A 17104-nucleotide genomic window follows, 5' to 3' on the forward strand; every position below is an offset into this window, starting at 1 on the left:
AACAAAAGCCCATATGATAAGAAAGGACACGTTGAAACATATCATTGAAAGGAACTTATTCCATATATGAAACATGGTATGATTTCATTTTAAAGAACAACATAAGTTAAATATGCATAGAATAAACCCTCACAATAACACAGCAAAGAGCTGCCACTAATAATCCACCAAAGGGAAACAGGATAATCACGAATGCTTAATAACACTGAAAAATGTTAAACAGTTCTCAAAAACATGAAAAATATACCAAAAAAGCAGAAAGAGAGGCAAAAATGAACAGATGGAACAAATAGAAAATAAACAGCAAGATGGTAGATTTTAATTCATCCATGCCAATAATCATATTAAATGCAAATGTTAAACTACAATTAAAATGAAGAAATAGCCATATTGGATTAAAAACTATATGCTGGCTCTAAGACCCACTTGAAACACAAAGATATAAGTAAGTTAAAAGCAAAAGAAAGGGATAAAATCCTATTCCTGGATGACTAGCATTAATTTTTAAATTCTGAACTATATTAATACAAGAAATACAAATTTCAGAAAAAATATGACCCCAAATAACAATTCCATAATTACGATGGGTCCAAATCCAAGCATTTATGTACTTCATAAGAGTCATTTCTAATATGAGGCAGACATTCATAAGACAAAAAAAGTAACGATGAATCCAAGATTACTGTTGTAGATTTCTAGATTTTTATCTTCTCAAACTAGGCATAGTGAATATAAAAAATCATCACAAAAACTTAATGAATTGGAAAAATTCGGGAAAATCATTGAAATGAAAGAATAGCTTTTTTATGAAGTCTATAAAAATAATAACCTAAACTGAATGATCATGTAAAATAAGATGCAAAACATTGTTAGGATAGAGAGACTACCCAGTTTACAGATAGTAGGATGATGTGGCAATATTATGAACAATAAATTTGATAGTAATGGGCAAATTTTGTGAAACTATCAAATGCTTACAAGAACAAATAAAAAAAACCAGCTAGTCTGGTTGATATTAAAGAAATGGGATTGTCATTAAATACTTTGCCCACAAAGGAAACTCTAAGATCCAAATGGCTCTTTTGGTGACGGAGGAGGCAACAATGCTTGATAAGAAATGTACTCATTACCTTGCCCGTGTAATGTAAACCCTCTGTACGGTATTTTCACAATAATATTTTTTTAAAAAAGAAGCAATAATTCTGCAGAAACCCTTCCAGACAAGAGGGAGGAATACTTCAATTCATTTTAGAAAGTCAGCATTACCCTGATGCCAAAAGCAGACAAAAACACTGGGCTGATTTCCTTCATGAGTTGGCATAAAGTACTAAACATCTGCAAATTGAGCTGGGCACAGTGGCTTCAGACTGTAATTGTAGATACTCAGAAGATAAGGATCACAGTTCAAGGCCAGCTTGGGCAAAAAAAAAAATAGGCCTCCTGATTTAAACCAACAAGCCACATACATTGTTTCCCATCTATTATCCTAGCTAAGTTCAAGCCATAGGTAGGAGGATCATGATCCAAGGCTGGCCTCGGACAAAAACCTGAGGCCCATACAAAAAATAACTAAAGTAAAAAAGAACTAGAATGATGACTTAAATAGTTGAGTTCCTGCCTAGCAAGCACAAAACCCTGTATTCAAACCTCAGTACTATCAAAACCTACTACTACTACTACTACTAAGAACTGGGTGCTGGTATCTCATGCCTGTAATCCTAGTTACTCAGGAGACTGAAATCTGAGGATCACAGTTCAAAGCCAGCTTGGGCAGGCAAGTGCATGAGACTCTTCTCTCCAGTTAACCTCCAGAAAACTGAAAGTGGAGTTGTGGCTCCAAATGGTAGAGCACTAGTCTTGAGCAAAAGAGTTCAGGGACAGTGCTCTGAGTTAAAGCCCCACAACCACAAAAAATAAAACATAATAATAATAGAATCCAGCACTATGTAAACAGAAATTTCATACATTTAGTAAGTTGGCTTATCCCAAGAATGTAGAGTTGATGTAATGTTGGAAATCACTCCATGTAAGTCACACATTAATAGACTAAAAATGAAAAACCATGTGACCCATGAACCTATCAGTAGACTCAGAAAACATATTTGATGGAATCCAATGCCATTTAATCAAAGACACAAGTTGAAAAACTATTATTTTGGGATGAATTTGTGGCATAATTGTAAAGAAAGAAGAATTGTGAAATGAAAAATTCAAACGAGCTTATTTCTGCAATGGGAGGTAAAGGAGAGGCCTGGTTTGGAATAACCTTAATGTTTCAAAGGTAAAGGTACACATGTCCTTTTCTTTAAAGGGGTCCTTGCAACACAGCATTTGTTCTATTTTTGTCTTATGCCTTAAACACATGCTATCAGTAGTATCTTTAGTTCTCTGACAATTAATAGAAGTTGACTTTAAAGCTAGTAGACCTTTTCTCTGAATATCATATATCAGAAAGGCATTTATTTACTATCTTTACCAATTTGGAAATTCACATCATTTGCATATTGAAAGAAGATATTTTTGTACCAAATCATTGAATTTGGGTTTTTTTTTTTAGAAATGTAAAGTGATATTGTATATAAACAGAGGGAACTGCCATTTCAAGTATCATGCTGTGTAAAGAACAAGTATGATTAATGCCAACAAGCCAAAAAATAATAAAAAAAAATAGAAACTAAAATTCCAGGGATCTGTCACATAGAACCCATCACTAGAGATAACAAAATGAGACTTGCCTACCAATTTTAGACATTTCTATAATCTATATTTCACTACACAAATATAAGTGCATTTGTATTTGTTGTGAACAGTTCTATCAGGCTTGGTTAATTTAAACAGATATAAGAATCAGACTACAATAATCCACCTTACTGTTCCTTTGTCCAAAGACTGTGTCACAAGAATTTTACAATGGTTACCTGTGTTTATGCTATACCATTCAAATATTTCATATATACATACTTGTATTTGAGCGTGTATATATATATAGATATACATATACCTCAGTGAACACTTGCTTCATTCATTAGATTAAAACTGTGTAGTACATGGACATATCTAGATTGCTGTCCTGTCTTTATTCTCCATTGCTGCATTCATTCATTCAATGAAAAAAATACTAATGAGTACTTCAGAAGTACCATACGTGATTCCTGGCTAAAGTGGAAAAACAAAGCATGAAGACATTTATAGTGTATGGTGAATCTGATGTATACACAAATAATAAGATATTTGCAAATCATTTCGGTCCTTACACTCAGCCAAGAGTCTGAGAGGACAACATTTGAGTATGGTAGTAAGGCATGTTTACCAAGAAAGGCCATACATAGATGCTTTCCCATTACAATTCATGAGGAATGTATTATTTATATGCCATGCTGTTGTGTGACGTTACAAGGCTTAACCAGTACCTGCCTCTGAAGTACATAGAGGTCCTGGTAACAATAGTTATACAGGCAGAAAATCACAATTAATTTTTTATTACCTACTTCCGCCAGGTTCTATAGTAATTTTCATCTTCTGTAAATTATCTCACCTTGTGGGGCATTTTACAAATAAGTTCATTGCATTTATTGAGAAGATTCAAATGTACTCACACATATAATTAGTGTTAGAATCTAGATTCCTTTGAGCACAAAGCTGAAGGAAAGCAAGGAACTCTTTCACTCTTTCCATGTTATTTGCTCTCTGACTGTGAATCACAGTCATCCTATGTGCTAAAAGTCATTTGGGTGAAGTTCTCATTCAACTTCATTGTTTTGTTTTAGTGGCAGTTACAGGGCTTGAACTCAGGACCTGGTCATTGTCCATGGCTTTTTTGCTCAAGGCTAGCACTTTACCATTTCAGCCACAACTTCACTTTCAGCTTTTTAGTGGTTAATGAAAACATGATCCTCAAATCTCAGCCTTCTGAGTAGCTGGGATTACAGACAAGAGCCACCAGTACTGGCCATCTTCATTGTTTATGACTTTCACGTCTGTCTGCCTCTCCATTGTTTCTAAAGCATAACCTTTTCCTTTAAACTATTCAACAGATTTTACTGCATTAAATATATAATTTGTTTTCTTTTTTTCATTAGTGGAAATACTAGCCATCTGTTTATTTTGAGAAAAATAATGTTTATTGAATGAATTCAGAACAAATTTATACAAGAATGGTTTTTCCAAAACTCTTTAACAAGCTAAAGACAACAATGGGAAAACAGATGAAAGAGGATTTCTTCCAACTTCTAATTTGGAAATTTGGAGACATCGCTAAGAAGTTGTGAATTCAGGGACACTGGATAATGATGAGGGCTGTGGTCTATTCCTTCTGTCAGTATCACCATGGCTGCAGATGCACGGTGGTACCAAAGGACACTGCAGCTGCTAAGTTCTTATGAGCTCATTGTCTGAGCACCCATAAAACTGAACTGGAGCTTAGTAGTTTTGAGGCGGCTTTCTAAAAGGGAGAGTGAAGATGAATGTTTTCATTGTTATTTTGTGGTAGTTCCCTAGCTCCACTCTTAACAAAAACCCTTTTACTTTTTTGGTTTTGGTGTGTGTGTGTGTGTGTGTGTGTGTGTGTGTGTGTGTGTGTGTGTGTGTGTGTCACTGTGTGTGTGTTCCAAAAGATGAAAGAATTTTTTAACTTATTTTTATTAGCATATAACTACTTTTTAAAATACATATGTGCTCATAGAAGTGCCTCAGAGGGCATAGAGGGAGGAAATACAATTAAAGTATATCATATGTATGGATAAAAAAATTATAATAAAATTCACTTTTGAAATTTTGCAAGAAAGTGGACTCCCACTTTGTATAGCAGTCAGACCCTGATTAACATTATGGCTTGCAAATGTTTGTTTGTATATATGGGTGTATATATGTATGTATGTATACATATACATGCACATATATATGTACACATATGTATACGTGTATGTATATATGCACATATATATATATACAATTTTCTATTTTTATTAATAAGTTTTTTACTGTGAAAATACCGTACAGTGGGGTTACAATTACATGAGCAAGGTAATGAGTACATTTCTTATCAAGCATTTTTGCCTCCTCCTTCGTTTCCCCTTACCATCCCTGCCCTCCTATCCCCCCCTCCTGTGTGCCAAAGTTGTAAAGTTCATTTTTCGACTTAACGTCTTATACATCTCATTGTTGCAATGGGTCCCCCTGTATCCCTATATAAACAATTTGTTTTTTCCCATTCCCTCCACAAATTACACCAACATCAAATACAGTGAAAACAGGGGTTATACCATGGGGGAGGGACATACAAAGCCACAAAGAAATCATCTTATAAATATGTTAGAAACAATAGCAAGAAAGAAAAACAATTTGAGTCCTTTGCAGTTTTTTTATTTTAAAAAATGTGCAATATTAAAAACTCCAAAAAGATTTATCTAAAGAGAAATAGTATGCTAAATAATCATTGACATAAACATTAGAAAATACTATAAAATAAGGCAGTAATAGTTTATGGTTGCTGAGAAGAGAACTTAATTTACAACTAGAAACAGGTTTGCATCCCTTAGAAATTATGGAAATCAATCAGTGACACAGAAATTGATCTGTTAAAGGAAAGGAAAATCGATCCCTAATATTGGCAACTACATCAATTTTAAGTTCTAAAAGAACAACTCTTGGAAACAAATTTATTAACCATTAAGGAATCACTAGATATTTAGTCTAGCAGGCTATCCAGAGAGAAGTATTTATGGCCTCATTAGAAGAAATAGTTTTATTGCAATGAATACCAGCTTCAGAATCACAGCTTCTATTATGTCAAAGATATTAAAATCAAAAATGACTGAAACCAAGCTGTCTACTGTATAAAACCTAGGCATTGCATCATATTTTAGAGTGTTCCTTTGCCTCAAAGTATCTCAATATGAAGTAGTGGGAGTCTTAATACATTTACATATTCCCCATTTGTGACATAGTGTTGGCATTCTCAGAAAGAATAAGTGTAGCTGATGGCAATTTTATCTGAAGAGATTTGTACATGTTAGCAATATACCATCTTCTGTCAGCATTGGAAGAGCATATGGGGCCCATTAACTCACCAAATCTGCCACTGTTCTGCAAATTTTTATTAACCAAGTGCAGTCCCTAATAGTCACATTATAGAATGTGTGTCAAATGCTATCAATATGCAAGGAGATTGGTTTCAGTATATAAGAAGGTTTGAGAAAAGAGCAAAAACACAAAGTATTCATGTAAACACATCCTGCTGAGAGGCTAAGGCATGTAAATATAATACACATCAGTGTGTGCCATGAGCAAGTTCTCAGGTACCATCTTGTTCTCATGCCCTCCCAGATCTTCTTTCTTAGAATGCTGACAGTGAACATAGTGAAAAAAATAAATGTTTAAAAGTCTATTTATGTTTATTTTTTAAGTGCTGTTAGCAGTTAGGCAACACTTATTTGCCTCAAAGTCTTATGGAATGAAGTAGAAAAGTAGACCATCAAGCTACTGGGCTTCTCAAGCAAGTCTTCTCAAGCAAGGCCACACCAGGAAAATAACAAACATTCTAACCAAGTAGTGTCCTCCCTACTAACTACTTTATGGTAATTAAGTCAAATAGTGTCCATCTATCCTGTGTTGAATGTCAGGAAACAGGGGGTTAGTGCAGAAATCCTATTAGCTAACTAAATGTAGAGATGACTCATGGGGGCAGGTCCATGGTGTCTTCTATTTATTTAATAATGGCGCTAATGAAAATGGTTGTAATAAAAATGCTGATAAGTTGACATGCTTTCAGTCTTTGGACTATCCCTCTAAGATAACCAAGAACAAGTAGAACCCATCCTTAGGTAAAGTTGAAAGAAGACTTTGGTTCTTATTCCACCTAAACTGTCTTACTTGATGCTTAGGTACTTTACTATTTACTTACTTATTTTTATTGTTTAGATTTCTGGTACATAAGTTCTTTTCTTAAAATCACATACCTGTCACAATTCACATTTCTACCATTCCAGTCACCATGCTATTTAAATAGAGCACAGTGAAACTTCTAAGCTTTACCACCAGCACTAAGAGATAACTACAATAGCAGCTCTAAGATGATGTGGGTTATAATGGAAGTTGAGTATTAATTATAAGTTACCATTTTTTAAAGTTGGTAGTGTATGTAATTTTGCTTCATTTTCTCATTTGCTACTGTTATTTAAATTGCTCCCTGGCACTAAGAATGTGTATAAAAGATGATCCAAATTTAACCTTTTCAATAAAGTGCATTCTATTAATTAAGCCATTACAGTTCTCTCTTTTCTATTATGTTTATTCATTTATCTTCTGTCCTAAAGATAGACATCTGTGTCAGTGAATATTTTGGAGAAAGACCTTTAATTTTTATGCCTATCACCCATTTGGATTTTCCACACTGTTTTTTTTTAAATAGTTTATTTTAGCATTATAAAGAATACCAAATTGTCAATTAGAATAATGATAAGTATTCCAACTAAGGAATAATAGGCATTATTCAGCCAAAAAGTTAAGACGCTCCTTGTTAAAGTTAATGTAGCTGGGGAATCTGAAATATTTAAAATTATATATATTTATATATATTTAAAAAGACTAAAATGAATCAACATCAAAAGGCTTTATACAAAATGCCTTTTTCAGAATCATTGTACTTAGAAGACCATATTGCTGACTGTGTTTTCTTTGTCTTTGACCTCCATAAGACGAACTGGAACCAGGCCATCTACTAGATACTATGTTGTATTGGGTCACCTGAGAAAACACTTGAGATGACACGGAGAAGTTTCTAGATACCAGCTGAAGCATAATATCATCTTAATTATTTTAATTCTTTGTGAGTCTCAGCAAGTGAAATCAAAACACCACGGCCGTCATGAAATTCATAACTCTGCCCTTCAGCCTCCATTTAGCAAGTGTCAAGGGTTCAAAATTACATATCTGTCACTGTGGGCTACGTGTTTCTGTATATGTGATTTTTGTGCAGAGTACACAAATTTCCATGCGCTTGCTTTTATTCCTGATTTTGGGGGGAAACTAAGGTTAAAAAGAGTTTGATAACCTGCAGGGCTATAGATGTGGCAGAAACGATAGATAGTGTGCCAGCCTGGCAAGTATAATGTCCTGAATACAGCCAGAAAAGAAAGCTGAAGAATAGGAGTTTAGTAACCTACTTATAATGCTCAGCCCTGATCTATCCCATTGTGCTAATCTGCTTTTCTGCTTATTATCTCAGCAATGATATTGATAACTGCTGGTATATATGAGGTGCTTACTATTTGATCTTCCAAGCAATTTACATGTCTTCCTCATCATCAGCCCAAAGGATAAGCAATGTTCTCTTCAGTGTCTACTTGAGAGTGGGACACCGAATGTTCAAATGACTTTGCACCTTTTAAGATAACTGCACAAGGATCCACAGCAAAATAAGTATCTATACCAGGATCCTAATTTAGAAAGATAATCTTTCATCTGGAAGTGAGAAATAGCAGTGAAACTTGAACCTCCTACAATTATAGATACCAGAATATTACATGAAATTACAGCTAATCCTTGTTAACTTTGGTCACCACACATATAGGGTCTTACTATGTACCCCAGACTAGCCGCAGACTCCTGATCCCCGTACCTCTGCCTCCCAACTGGTGGGATTATAGATCTGCACCATTATGCCTGTTCATGGTCATTCTTGCTTTGGTTGATTATTTGGCTTGAACTCAGGAGCAGGCACTGTCTTGAGCTCTTTGCTCAAGGCTAGTGCTCTACCACTTTGAGCCACAGCTCCACTTCCAGTTTTCCAGTGGTTAATTAGAGATAAGAGTCTCACAAACTTTTCTGTCTACGCTGGCTTTGAACTGTGTTCCTCAGATCACAGCCTCCTAAGTAGCTAGGATTACAGATAGGAGCCACCAGCGCCTGGCTTTTGTGGTCATTCTTAAAATTTCTTATATAGAAACTCTTTGACTCTTATCATAAATATAATGAAGTAATTAACCCCAGTTCCTCCACTGAAGAGATATGTGTCAGTTTCTCTATCTGTTCAATAAGGATAATAATACTTCTCTATCCTGGCCATTGTGAAGGCCATGTTAATTAGATACAAAGTCCATGGGACAGAACCTGGATATTACCAGGGCTCTATATACTATTTGCTACTGTTGTTTTTAATTAACATCATCATTCGTTTCCAGTATACTTCTACTTGCACTGTAGATTCCACTGTAAGTGTTTTTAGGTTGGGAATTTGTCTAGCCACTAGCACCTGGTGAATACCATATGGCATACCTCGCAATTGGAAACAATAAAAATCCTAACAAGACTGCTGAACAGCAAAGCACCCGATAGTCACACCCATGTAGTAATAGTATCTAGAACATAAAGAAGAAGCCAGGAAAGGGTGACAAATGGTGTGGGAAGGACTAGGTACAATACCTGAGTGGTCCATTCAATGGTCAGAGCAAGGAGAAACTTGTTTCTGTGAGACCAACCCAGTCAGGGGAAAGCACGTGGTCCTCCTTGTTAACAAATACCCCTTACATTGCTTCATACCTTGGACACCAGAGTTTTACACACTAGCATAGACAGCAGCCGATGGTGAATATATAGGTAGCTGCTGCTGGATATTGACTAGTATCCAGGGAAAGCTACTTAAAGATTAAGAACTTTCCCAAGTGTGGTGGCTCACAGCTATCATACCAGCTACTTGGAAGGCAGAGACAGAATGATTGTAGTTTGAAGTTATTCTAGGCAAAAACTGAGCAAAACGTTATCTCAAAGAATAAGCTGAGTATGGTGGTGGTGTGTGCTTGTAATCCCAGCTATCATGGATGCAAAGGTTACAGGGCTGTGTTCAGGCAAAAAAACAAGAAAAGTACAGGATTCGATCTGGAAAAATAACTAAAGCTACAAAGTCTGGGAATATGACTCAAGTGGTAGAGCACCTGGCTAGCAAGCCCCAGTACTGATAAAATTAAAAAGAATAAGGACTTTCATGAGTGATATTAATTAGTAATTTTCACATGATAGCATTAAAAGTATCACATGACAATGTCCCTTTGTCCAGATTGGGGAATCCTCAGCTCTCTGAATTGTCCAATGGAGCTTCGCAGAATCCATTAGTTCTTCCTTCAGCACTTGGTAGGAATTACCAGGAAGCTATCAGGGTCTAGTTTTCTTTGTGGGAAAGTTTTACCTAAAATCTCATTTTAAAATATTTTTAACAAATTAAAAAAATTATCAAGTTATTTCTGTTATTTACTTCTCCTTTGAAAAGCTTTCGTCATTCCTGCTTTTCAAAACATGTCCATTTCCTCAGAGCTGTGTGGAGATTGGGTTCACTTTTGCACAATGCTGAGGAAAATCGTGCCATCCCATCCTGACAGATGCCTTGAATTAGGGGAGCTTTCCCCTCCAGCTGTTGGGCATGTGAGCCGTGCACAACCCTATGTGACTTCCCACGCAGTTCCTTTCCACTTCGGGGTGGGTCATTCATGAGATCATGAGAATTGCATGAAACAGGAAATGGGGTGGGGTGTGGTCATACATCCCTGTAGTCTTAATTATTCTGGAGATGAAGGTAGGAAGATTGCCAGTTCAAGGCGAGTCTGGGCAACGTAATGAGACTCTATCTCAAAAATCAAATACAAAGACTGGACTGGCAGAAGACTGGCCTGGTTGAGTGCTAACCTTGCACATGCAATGCCCTGGGTTCCATTTTCAAAACAAAACCCCCTCAAATACACAAGGGTCTCTCTGAAAGTATTAGATAGAATTTGTGAATTTCTCTTCTCTTTGCTTACCTGCTTTGAATTCCCTGGACATCATGCATCATGTCCTCAACCCAGGATCCAATTCTACAGCTGCCTGGAGATGGCAGGCAGCAGGCTGGGGCCATCATGAGGTTCCTGACATTCACCACATTTATTTCCCATCTCCTGCCAGTCACTGGCCTTTGTTGCCTTAGTTCTAATCAACTAAATATTACTGCTTCATGTTTTATCTAGTTATTTAAAATTGTCTCAAGAATTAAATGCTTCTCATTTTCCTTCATGTGGGCAAGACAGAATTCCACTCCTTGACTCTTAACTACATATGCATACTCCTTTTATGCTCAAAGGACTTCATTATATATTATAGATTCATCTTGAGTTTAGTTTTCCCCTTTTAGATATGGAAGTGATAACTCAGTTAGAAGAACCGTTATAAAAATATTCCATTCAGTCAAGAGGCTGAGAATCACAGTTCAAGGCCAGCTGGGGCTAGAAAGTCTGTGAGACTCTTATTCCCAATTAACCACCCGTCCAAAACAAACTATCCAACAAACGAGATAAGCCATGCTGGTAGTATAGCTGTGGCTCAAGTGGTAGAGTTAACACATTAACACAAAAGCTAAGGAACAATGCCCAGTTCAGGGCCCAGTACTGACCTACACATACACACACACAAATTATATACTCATAGTAAAGCTAATAAATATCTTTCATAGCTGTTTTTAAAATGTCTATCAATAAAAATGAAGTATCTCAGGGTAGGCTGGGGAAAGATATTCTCAAATCTTTGCCAGGAGAAGATTTCATGTATTTTGAATGTATATTATTATATGGGTTTAAAAATGGCTAATTTATAGGCATGTCTAATCTTTGTCTCTCTTTATTTCTGTCTTCAAGTGCCTGATGAGAGCAAAGTGTATTCATTGGCTGGACTGGCTGGACACAGATCAGGTAAGAAATTCCCTGTAACTGACTTCGCCTCTGCTTCCTGGAAGTCACTGGCTGTGTTGTAGCCGCAGTTGGAACCGGTTTCTGCCCACCAGTCACCAAAAGGCTTTCTAATTAATATATGAGACATCTCTGTCTTCCACAAAGATGAATTATGGCTTAGCTGCGTGCACTGTGGCATAATATATGCTGACTCAAAATGTTTGGAAGGAAAGAAGAAAGGGTTTATTTTTGTTGTGGTGGTGGTTGTTTTGGTTTGGGGTTGGGGGTTTTGTTTTTAAATTATAAACCAAAAATCTAAAACCTGCCATCCTGGAATTGAAGGTGTGGCTCAGCTGGTAGAGCACTAGCCAGTGAGCCAAAGTGTCAGGTACCAACTTTGAGTCCCAGTCTTGGGCCAAAAATAGAAACAAAAATAAAACTTGTAGCTCAGCTGAACACGTTAAACATTTTTTTTAATGTAAAGAAAACTAAAAAAAAAAAGAAAAAAAGAAAAAACTTGAAATTTTTCCCATGATGACTCACTGTTAAAATGGCAGGACAAAGAATTCCAGAGTAATATAAATACAGCCATGTCTCTCTCATTTGTTTTTATGTGTATGTGTGCATAGATGTGTATGTATATATATGCAGATATGTATGCGTGCACATGTGTACTAGCACAGTATATAGATATATGCATTTGTGCATATATACTAGTGCATACATATCAAATCTATAATATATATGTACTGTGTATAAGTGTTTTTGTCTGTCACCCAAAGGGTAACGAGATAACTGTATTATCCCTCCTCTGCTCCCCAGATAAGGCCCTAGCTGTTCTCTGGGAAGTCCCCTCTATCACTGAGGGCTCCTTGGCCTCCTCTATCATTATGTCTAAATTCCAGGATTTCTCTTCATTTCCCAGTAGCCTTCATTCCCTCTCTTTGCCCTTCCTGGAACACTCTACACACATTTCAACTACAAACACTCAGTGTTGCTGAAGTAGTAAATCATCAACAATCCCTTTCTTCTAGGGTTGCATTATTTTTAGGAAAAAAATTATCTATTCGACTATTAGTGTTGCCATTCTAAACAACAAAGGGTTCTGATTTGTTGACATCCTCCTTTTGTGAAACAAAGAAGTCTGCCCGCCACCATGCGACTCCTGTGCTCTGTGCCAATTACCCTTCCAGCAGTCAGTGGCCTCAATGCCTCATTACCTCCATCATGTTCCAGGGCGAGATTATACTTTTCTCTTTTCTTTTTCCCTTAGATTCTCTAGTGATAACAGCAGGGAAGGCTTAGTTCACAACTCTTAGATTCCCCCCTCCCTGTTTCTCCTATTAAAGAGTCTAAGAGTAGAAAAGATTTCTGCATTGTTTCTCCCTATCATGCTTATCCATTAAATTCTTTACTACTGGAAATACTTTGGGGCGCCTAAAAGAGAAGCTCTTATAACCAAAGATCCCCAAGGATCACCTACCTTATCTTCTTACCTGATGTGCCTGGCCCCATTTGTGGTTCTCCTATTCCTGTTTACAAGAATAAACTCTTGCTATTTATTCTTGTGGATTTGAGGTAACAAGTTGAATTATTTTTAAGAATATTTGCCAACTTGTGTTTTGAAAATGAGCAAATAATACATTTCTAGGAAAGCTAGAAATTAAGTCTTTTTTCTAATTTTAATTTACAAGCAAACTACTATTAACAGGTAGCTGAAAGTTACCGTCAGTCAAGTACTTGTAAGCTCATGCCTGTAATCCTAGATACTAAGAAGATCAAGATCTGAGGATCGTGGTTTGAAGCCAGTTTGGGCATGAAAGTCTGTGAGACATTCACCTTCAATTAACCACCAAATAATGCTAGAAGTGGAGCTATGGTTCAAGTGGTAGAGTGCCATGATTGTGTGAAAAAGCTAATGGGGAGTACCTAGACCTTGAGCTCAAGCTGCAATATTCTATCTCCCTCTCTGTTTCTCTGTTTCTCCATGTATGCATCTCTCTCTCTCTCTCTCTCTCTCTCTCTCTCGCATACACACACACTTTAACTGAGAATATCTTTATCTTTATCTTAATGTATTGCTGTGGTATTTTAGGTAATTTACTACTCTAAGTACAAGACAGGAAATAGCAATCTTCCAAATTCTTTAAAAAGTCAACAGTAGCAGAATTCTAAAACTGTCAGTTTCATTCTTGTGAATTCTATGTAATGAGTTCACTGTACCTGGTGAACTGAAATAATGCCAACAGTCTTTATATCAAATGATGCATATTGTTTAAATGTATCAGATGCTTCTGAAAGGTTTCTGTTACTAATGTACTGTCATTCCAACATTGACTCTTCTTACACTTTGAAGTATTTTATATCCTAATATTACATTATCAAGTATATTACTGGGCATCTATAGAGGTAAAGAGGAAAACAAAACAACAACAAAACCACCCAGAAACTTGACAAGAGTGTGCAATGGAAGGGGCTCTTCTTATCTTGACCTCAGTACACTCTGGCATTACAGTGAATGACAGAATCCTGAGTTACTAGAGATACCTGTGAGAAAATAGTGTCCTTTGTGAAAAATAAGTGATGATGGTTATGTATTTATAAACTAAGTGTCCCCTCTGTACATTTTACATTTATTTCTTTTGGAAATTAAACTCCAATTGTGTCAAGCACTCATCTCTCACAAAAAGATTGCAATCTCTTTCTCCTCTCTGTTTTCTTTCTCTCTCTCCTCTTTCTTTTTCTCCTCTCTCTCTTCTCTTTCTTTCCTCTATTTGTTTTTGAGATAAGGTCTCACTAGATAGCCCAAGCTGGCCTCCAATTCAAGATCCTCCTGCCTCAGCCTCCCTGAATATTGGGATTACAGATGTGTGCCACCACACCCAACTTCCTTTCTTTCCTCTTTCTTTCTCCTCTCTCTTTCCTGTCCTTTCTCTTCTCTTTCTTCTCTTTTTCCTTTCTTTCTCTATTCTCTTCTCTTTCTCTCTCTCTGTCTCTCCCTTCTCTCTCTTCCTGTGTTTTGTGGAAGGACTCTTAACCAGATTTGATGTATGTATTGGCAGGGATAAGAGCTATTTAAAGGTCTCTTTTATTTCTGACAATCTCATTCAGTTACAGAATCATTTCCCAAATTTGCCTAATATCTAACTACAGTCACACTGTTGTGCAAGTGGTCTATCAGATTGTATTTTAACTTTTCTGTAGTGGTACTTGTCTTAACAATGCCAAAAGGGATTGCACAACTGTTGGTTACAGTATCTATTGTTCCTAAGTCTTCCCTTCAAGATATTTAAATTAAAACCTAGCATCTTTTTTCTTACTATAAAGATTTTGAATGGACATGGTGGCTCATGCCTATAATCCTTGCTACTCAGAAGCCTGAGATTTGAGAATTGTGATTCAAAGCTAACCCCAGCAGAAGAGTTCGTGAAATCTTTTCTCCAGTTAACCAGACAAAAAAGCTGGAAGTGAAATTGTAGCTCAAACGGTAGAGCACCAGCCTTGAGTGAAAAAGCCAAGCAAGAGTGTGAAACTCTGAGTTCAAACCCCAGGACTCCCTCCTCCCTACCCAAAACAATATATCTTTCTTTCTCTTTAATTTTAGAAATGTGGCAGCTTTAATACTATTCAAGACTACCAGGAAATTAAATTGTATATAGTAGCCTAAATCTATCATCTGTCTTCTTATTTGGGCTAATATTCAGCATCTTTCTAAATGCATCTGAGTTAAATTTTTCTTCAGAGTCAGCTACTTAATGGACAGAGAGGCCATTTTGTGCCAAGTTCCATCTGTGGGTCTGGCTTGGGTATCTCCCAAATTTGTGACAAGAGTTTTGGCATCTCTTCCATGGTTTAATCCTTAAGTAGTTGATGCCTCCATGCTCAGATCACATCAAAGGGCCAGGTAAAATAAATCCTTCTAACAGACTTGGCCCCAAATGTAGCATTCTGCTTAGCCCCTCTGGAATCAATTCCATATTCTTGAGATTCTTCTAGCAACCTGTTTCCTACAGAGGCTTCCCCTAACAGTGTGATCAATCTTCTGCTTCTTTTGTTTCTGATCTTGTAGGGCCATCCCCTCCTCTAGTTTGTCTATGTCTGTGTAATGGTGAGACCCACCAAGAGAGCTTAGAAATAAAATACAATTTATTCAGCTCCTCTATGAAACAACAGGTTTGCCTGAAATTTGAAATGTCAAATATATTTTAAACCTTTTTCCATAGCTCATTTTCTGGAAACATTCAAGTTCTAGAACAGGAAAGAGCAAAACCATATCCCAGGAAAACAGGTATTTTTCCACAACAAATCCATCCTTTGAAATGACTCTGGTTTGGGAGAGGAGCATCAGAATCCAGAGAAAATGACATCCAAGCTGGCATGTGGCTTTTTAAAAAATTATGCTTTAATTTGGTTATGCTCAGGGTCATAAAGTATGTCTGAGAAGGAACTCTTTCTGACTTTTTTTCTTATTATATACTGAACTGATGTCCAAACCAATAGTTTAATGCTTCCCTGAGTTCCAGGCAGAAAAGGCTTATAAATTTTACCTTTAAAAAAAAACACTGTGTCGTCTTCTTTTTTTGTTGTTTTGATTTACTGCTTGAGCTGTTTTAATATGTATTGACTGTCTGCAGAGATCTGTGCTGACCCAGCTCTTTCAGATGATGCAGTACTGAGGAAAGCCAATGAGTTCTTCTTTATAAGCTCTGACATATTAATTAGCAAAATGGACTAAAAAGCTTTCCTATTTCTGTTTTAATTTCTTATTCTCAAACACCTGTCTGTAGTGCTGTAAAGCCGACAAGTGAAAGTAATGGTTGGCACTAAGTCCAGACCTTTGGGAGACAAGTTGATCAATTAATGAGCGAGAACTCATAACAATTGAGCCAGCAATGTCTCTACTAGGTGCCTTGGAAGCCACCAAGATTGGTTGGTATCCTAACATGGTTTACCAATAAAGAAACTCATGTTCAGGTCATTTGTATATTCAATCATGGCAGGGTTAAGATATGAACCCCTCCCCCCGCATTTGATTCAGGAAAACTCATGTTCTCCCAGCATGTGCCAACACCTACAGACCTAGAAAGTAAAAATACAAGAGTAAGACACAGACGCCTCATCTCGTCCTTACCAGATATTGTGGAATCTGTAAGGCTACAGTGTCAGCCTAGCTAGCTTCACAGAGAATAAAATAATTGCAGTTCTCTACTAGCCTATCGCCATTCTTGCCTTTGTTTCCCTGCACATGTGTTTGCAGGTGTATATGTGTATGAACGTGTGGCCCACGTTAAGATATATGATAGAAAATATACATGGCATGTCTACAAACTATGGCAGACATGCATAGGATGAGTATCAATTCAGCAAGATGAGAATCTAATATGAAAGATGTTACTTTGGCAGACCTTATATTCTGT

General features: G+C 36.7%; 1 protein-coding gene across 1 annotated transcript in view; it reads left to right on the top strand.

The window, feature by feature from the left end:
• The window catches only part of Pard3b (par-3 family cell polarity regulator beta), an 853966-nt gene that overhangs the window by 484492 nt on the left and 352370 nt on the right, over positions 1-17104 (top strand). The window contains exon 16 of the mRNA XM_013016080.1: positions 11655-11708. Coding sequence (XP_012871534.1) covers positions 11655-11708 — 54 coding nt within the window. The remainder of the gene's footprint in view (positions 1-11654; positions 11709-17104) is intronic.

The sequence above is a fragment of the Dipodomys ordii genome, unplaced genomic scaffold, assembly GCF_000151885.1.
Source record: "Dipodomys ordii isolate 6190 unplaced genomic scaffold, Dord_2.0 Scaffold1, whole genome shotgun sequence".
NCBI classification, from domain to species: domain Eukaryota; kingdom Metazoa; phylum Chordata; class Mammalia; order Rodentia; family Heteromyidae; genus Dipodomys; species Dipodomys ordii.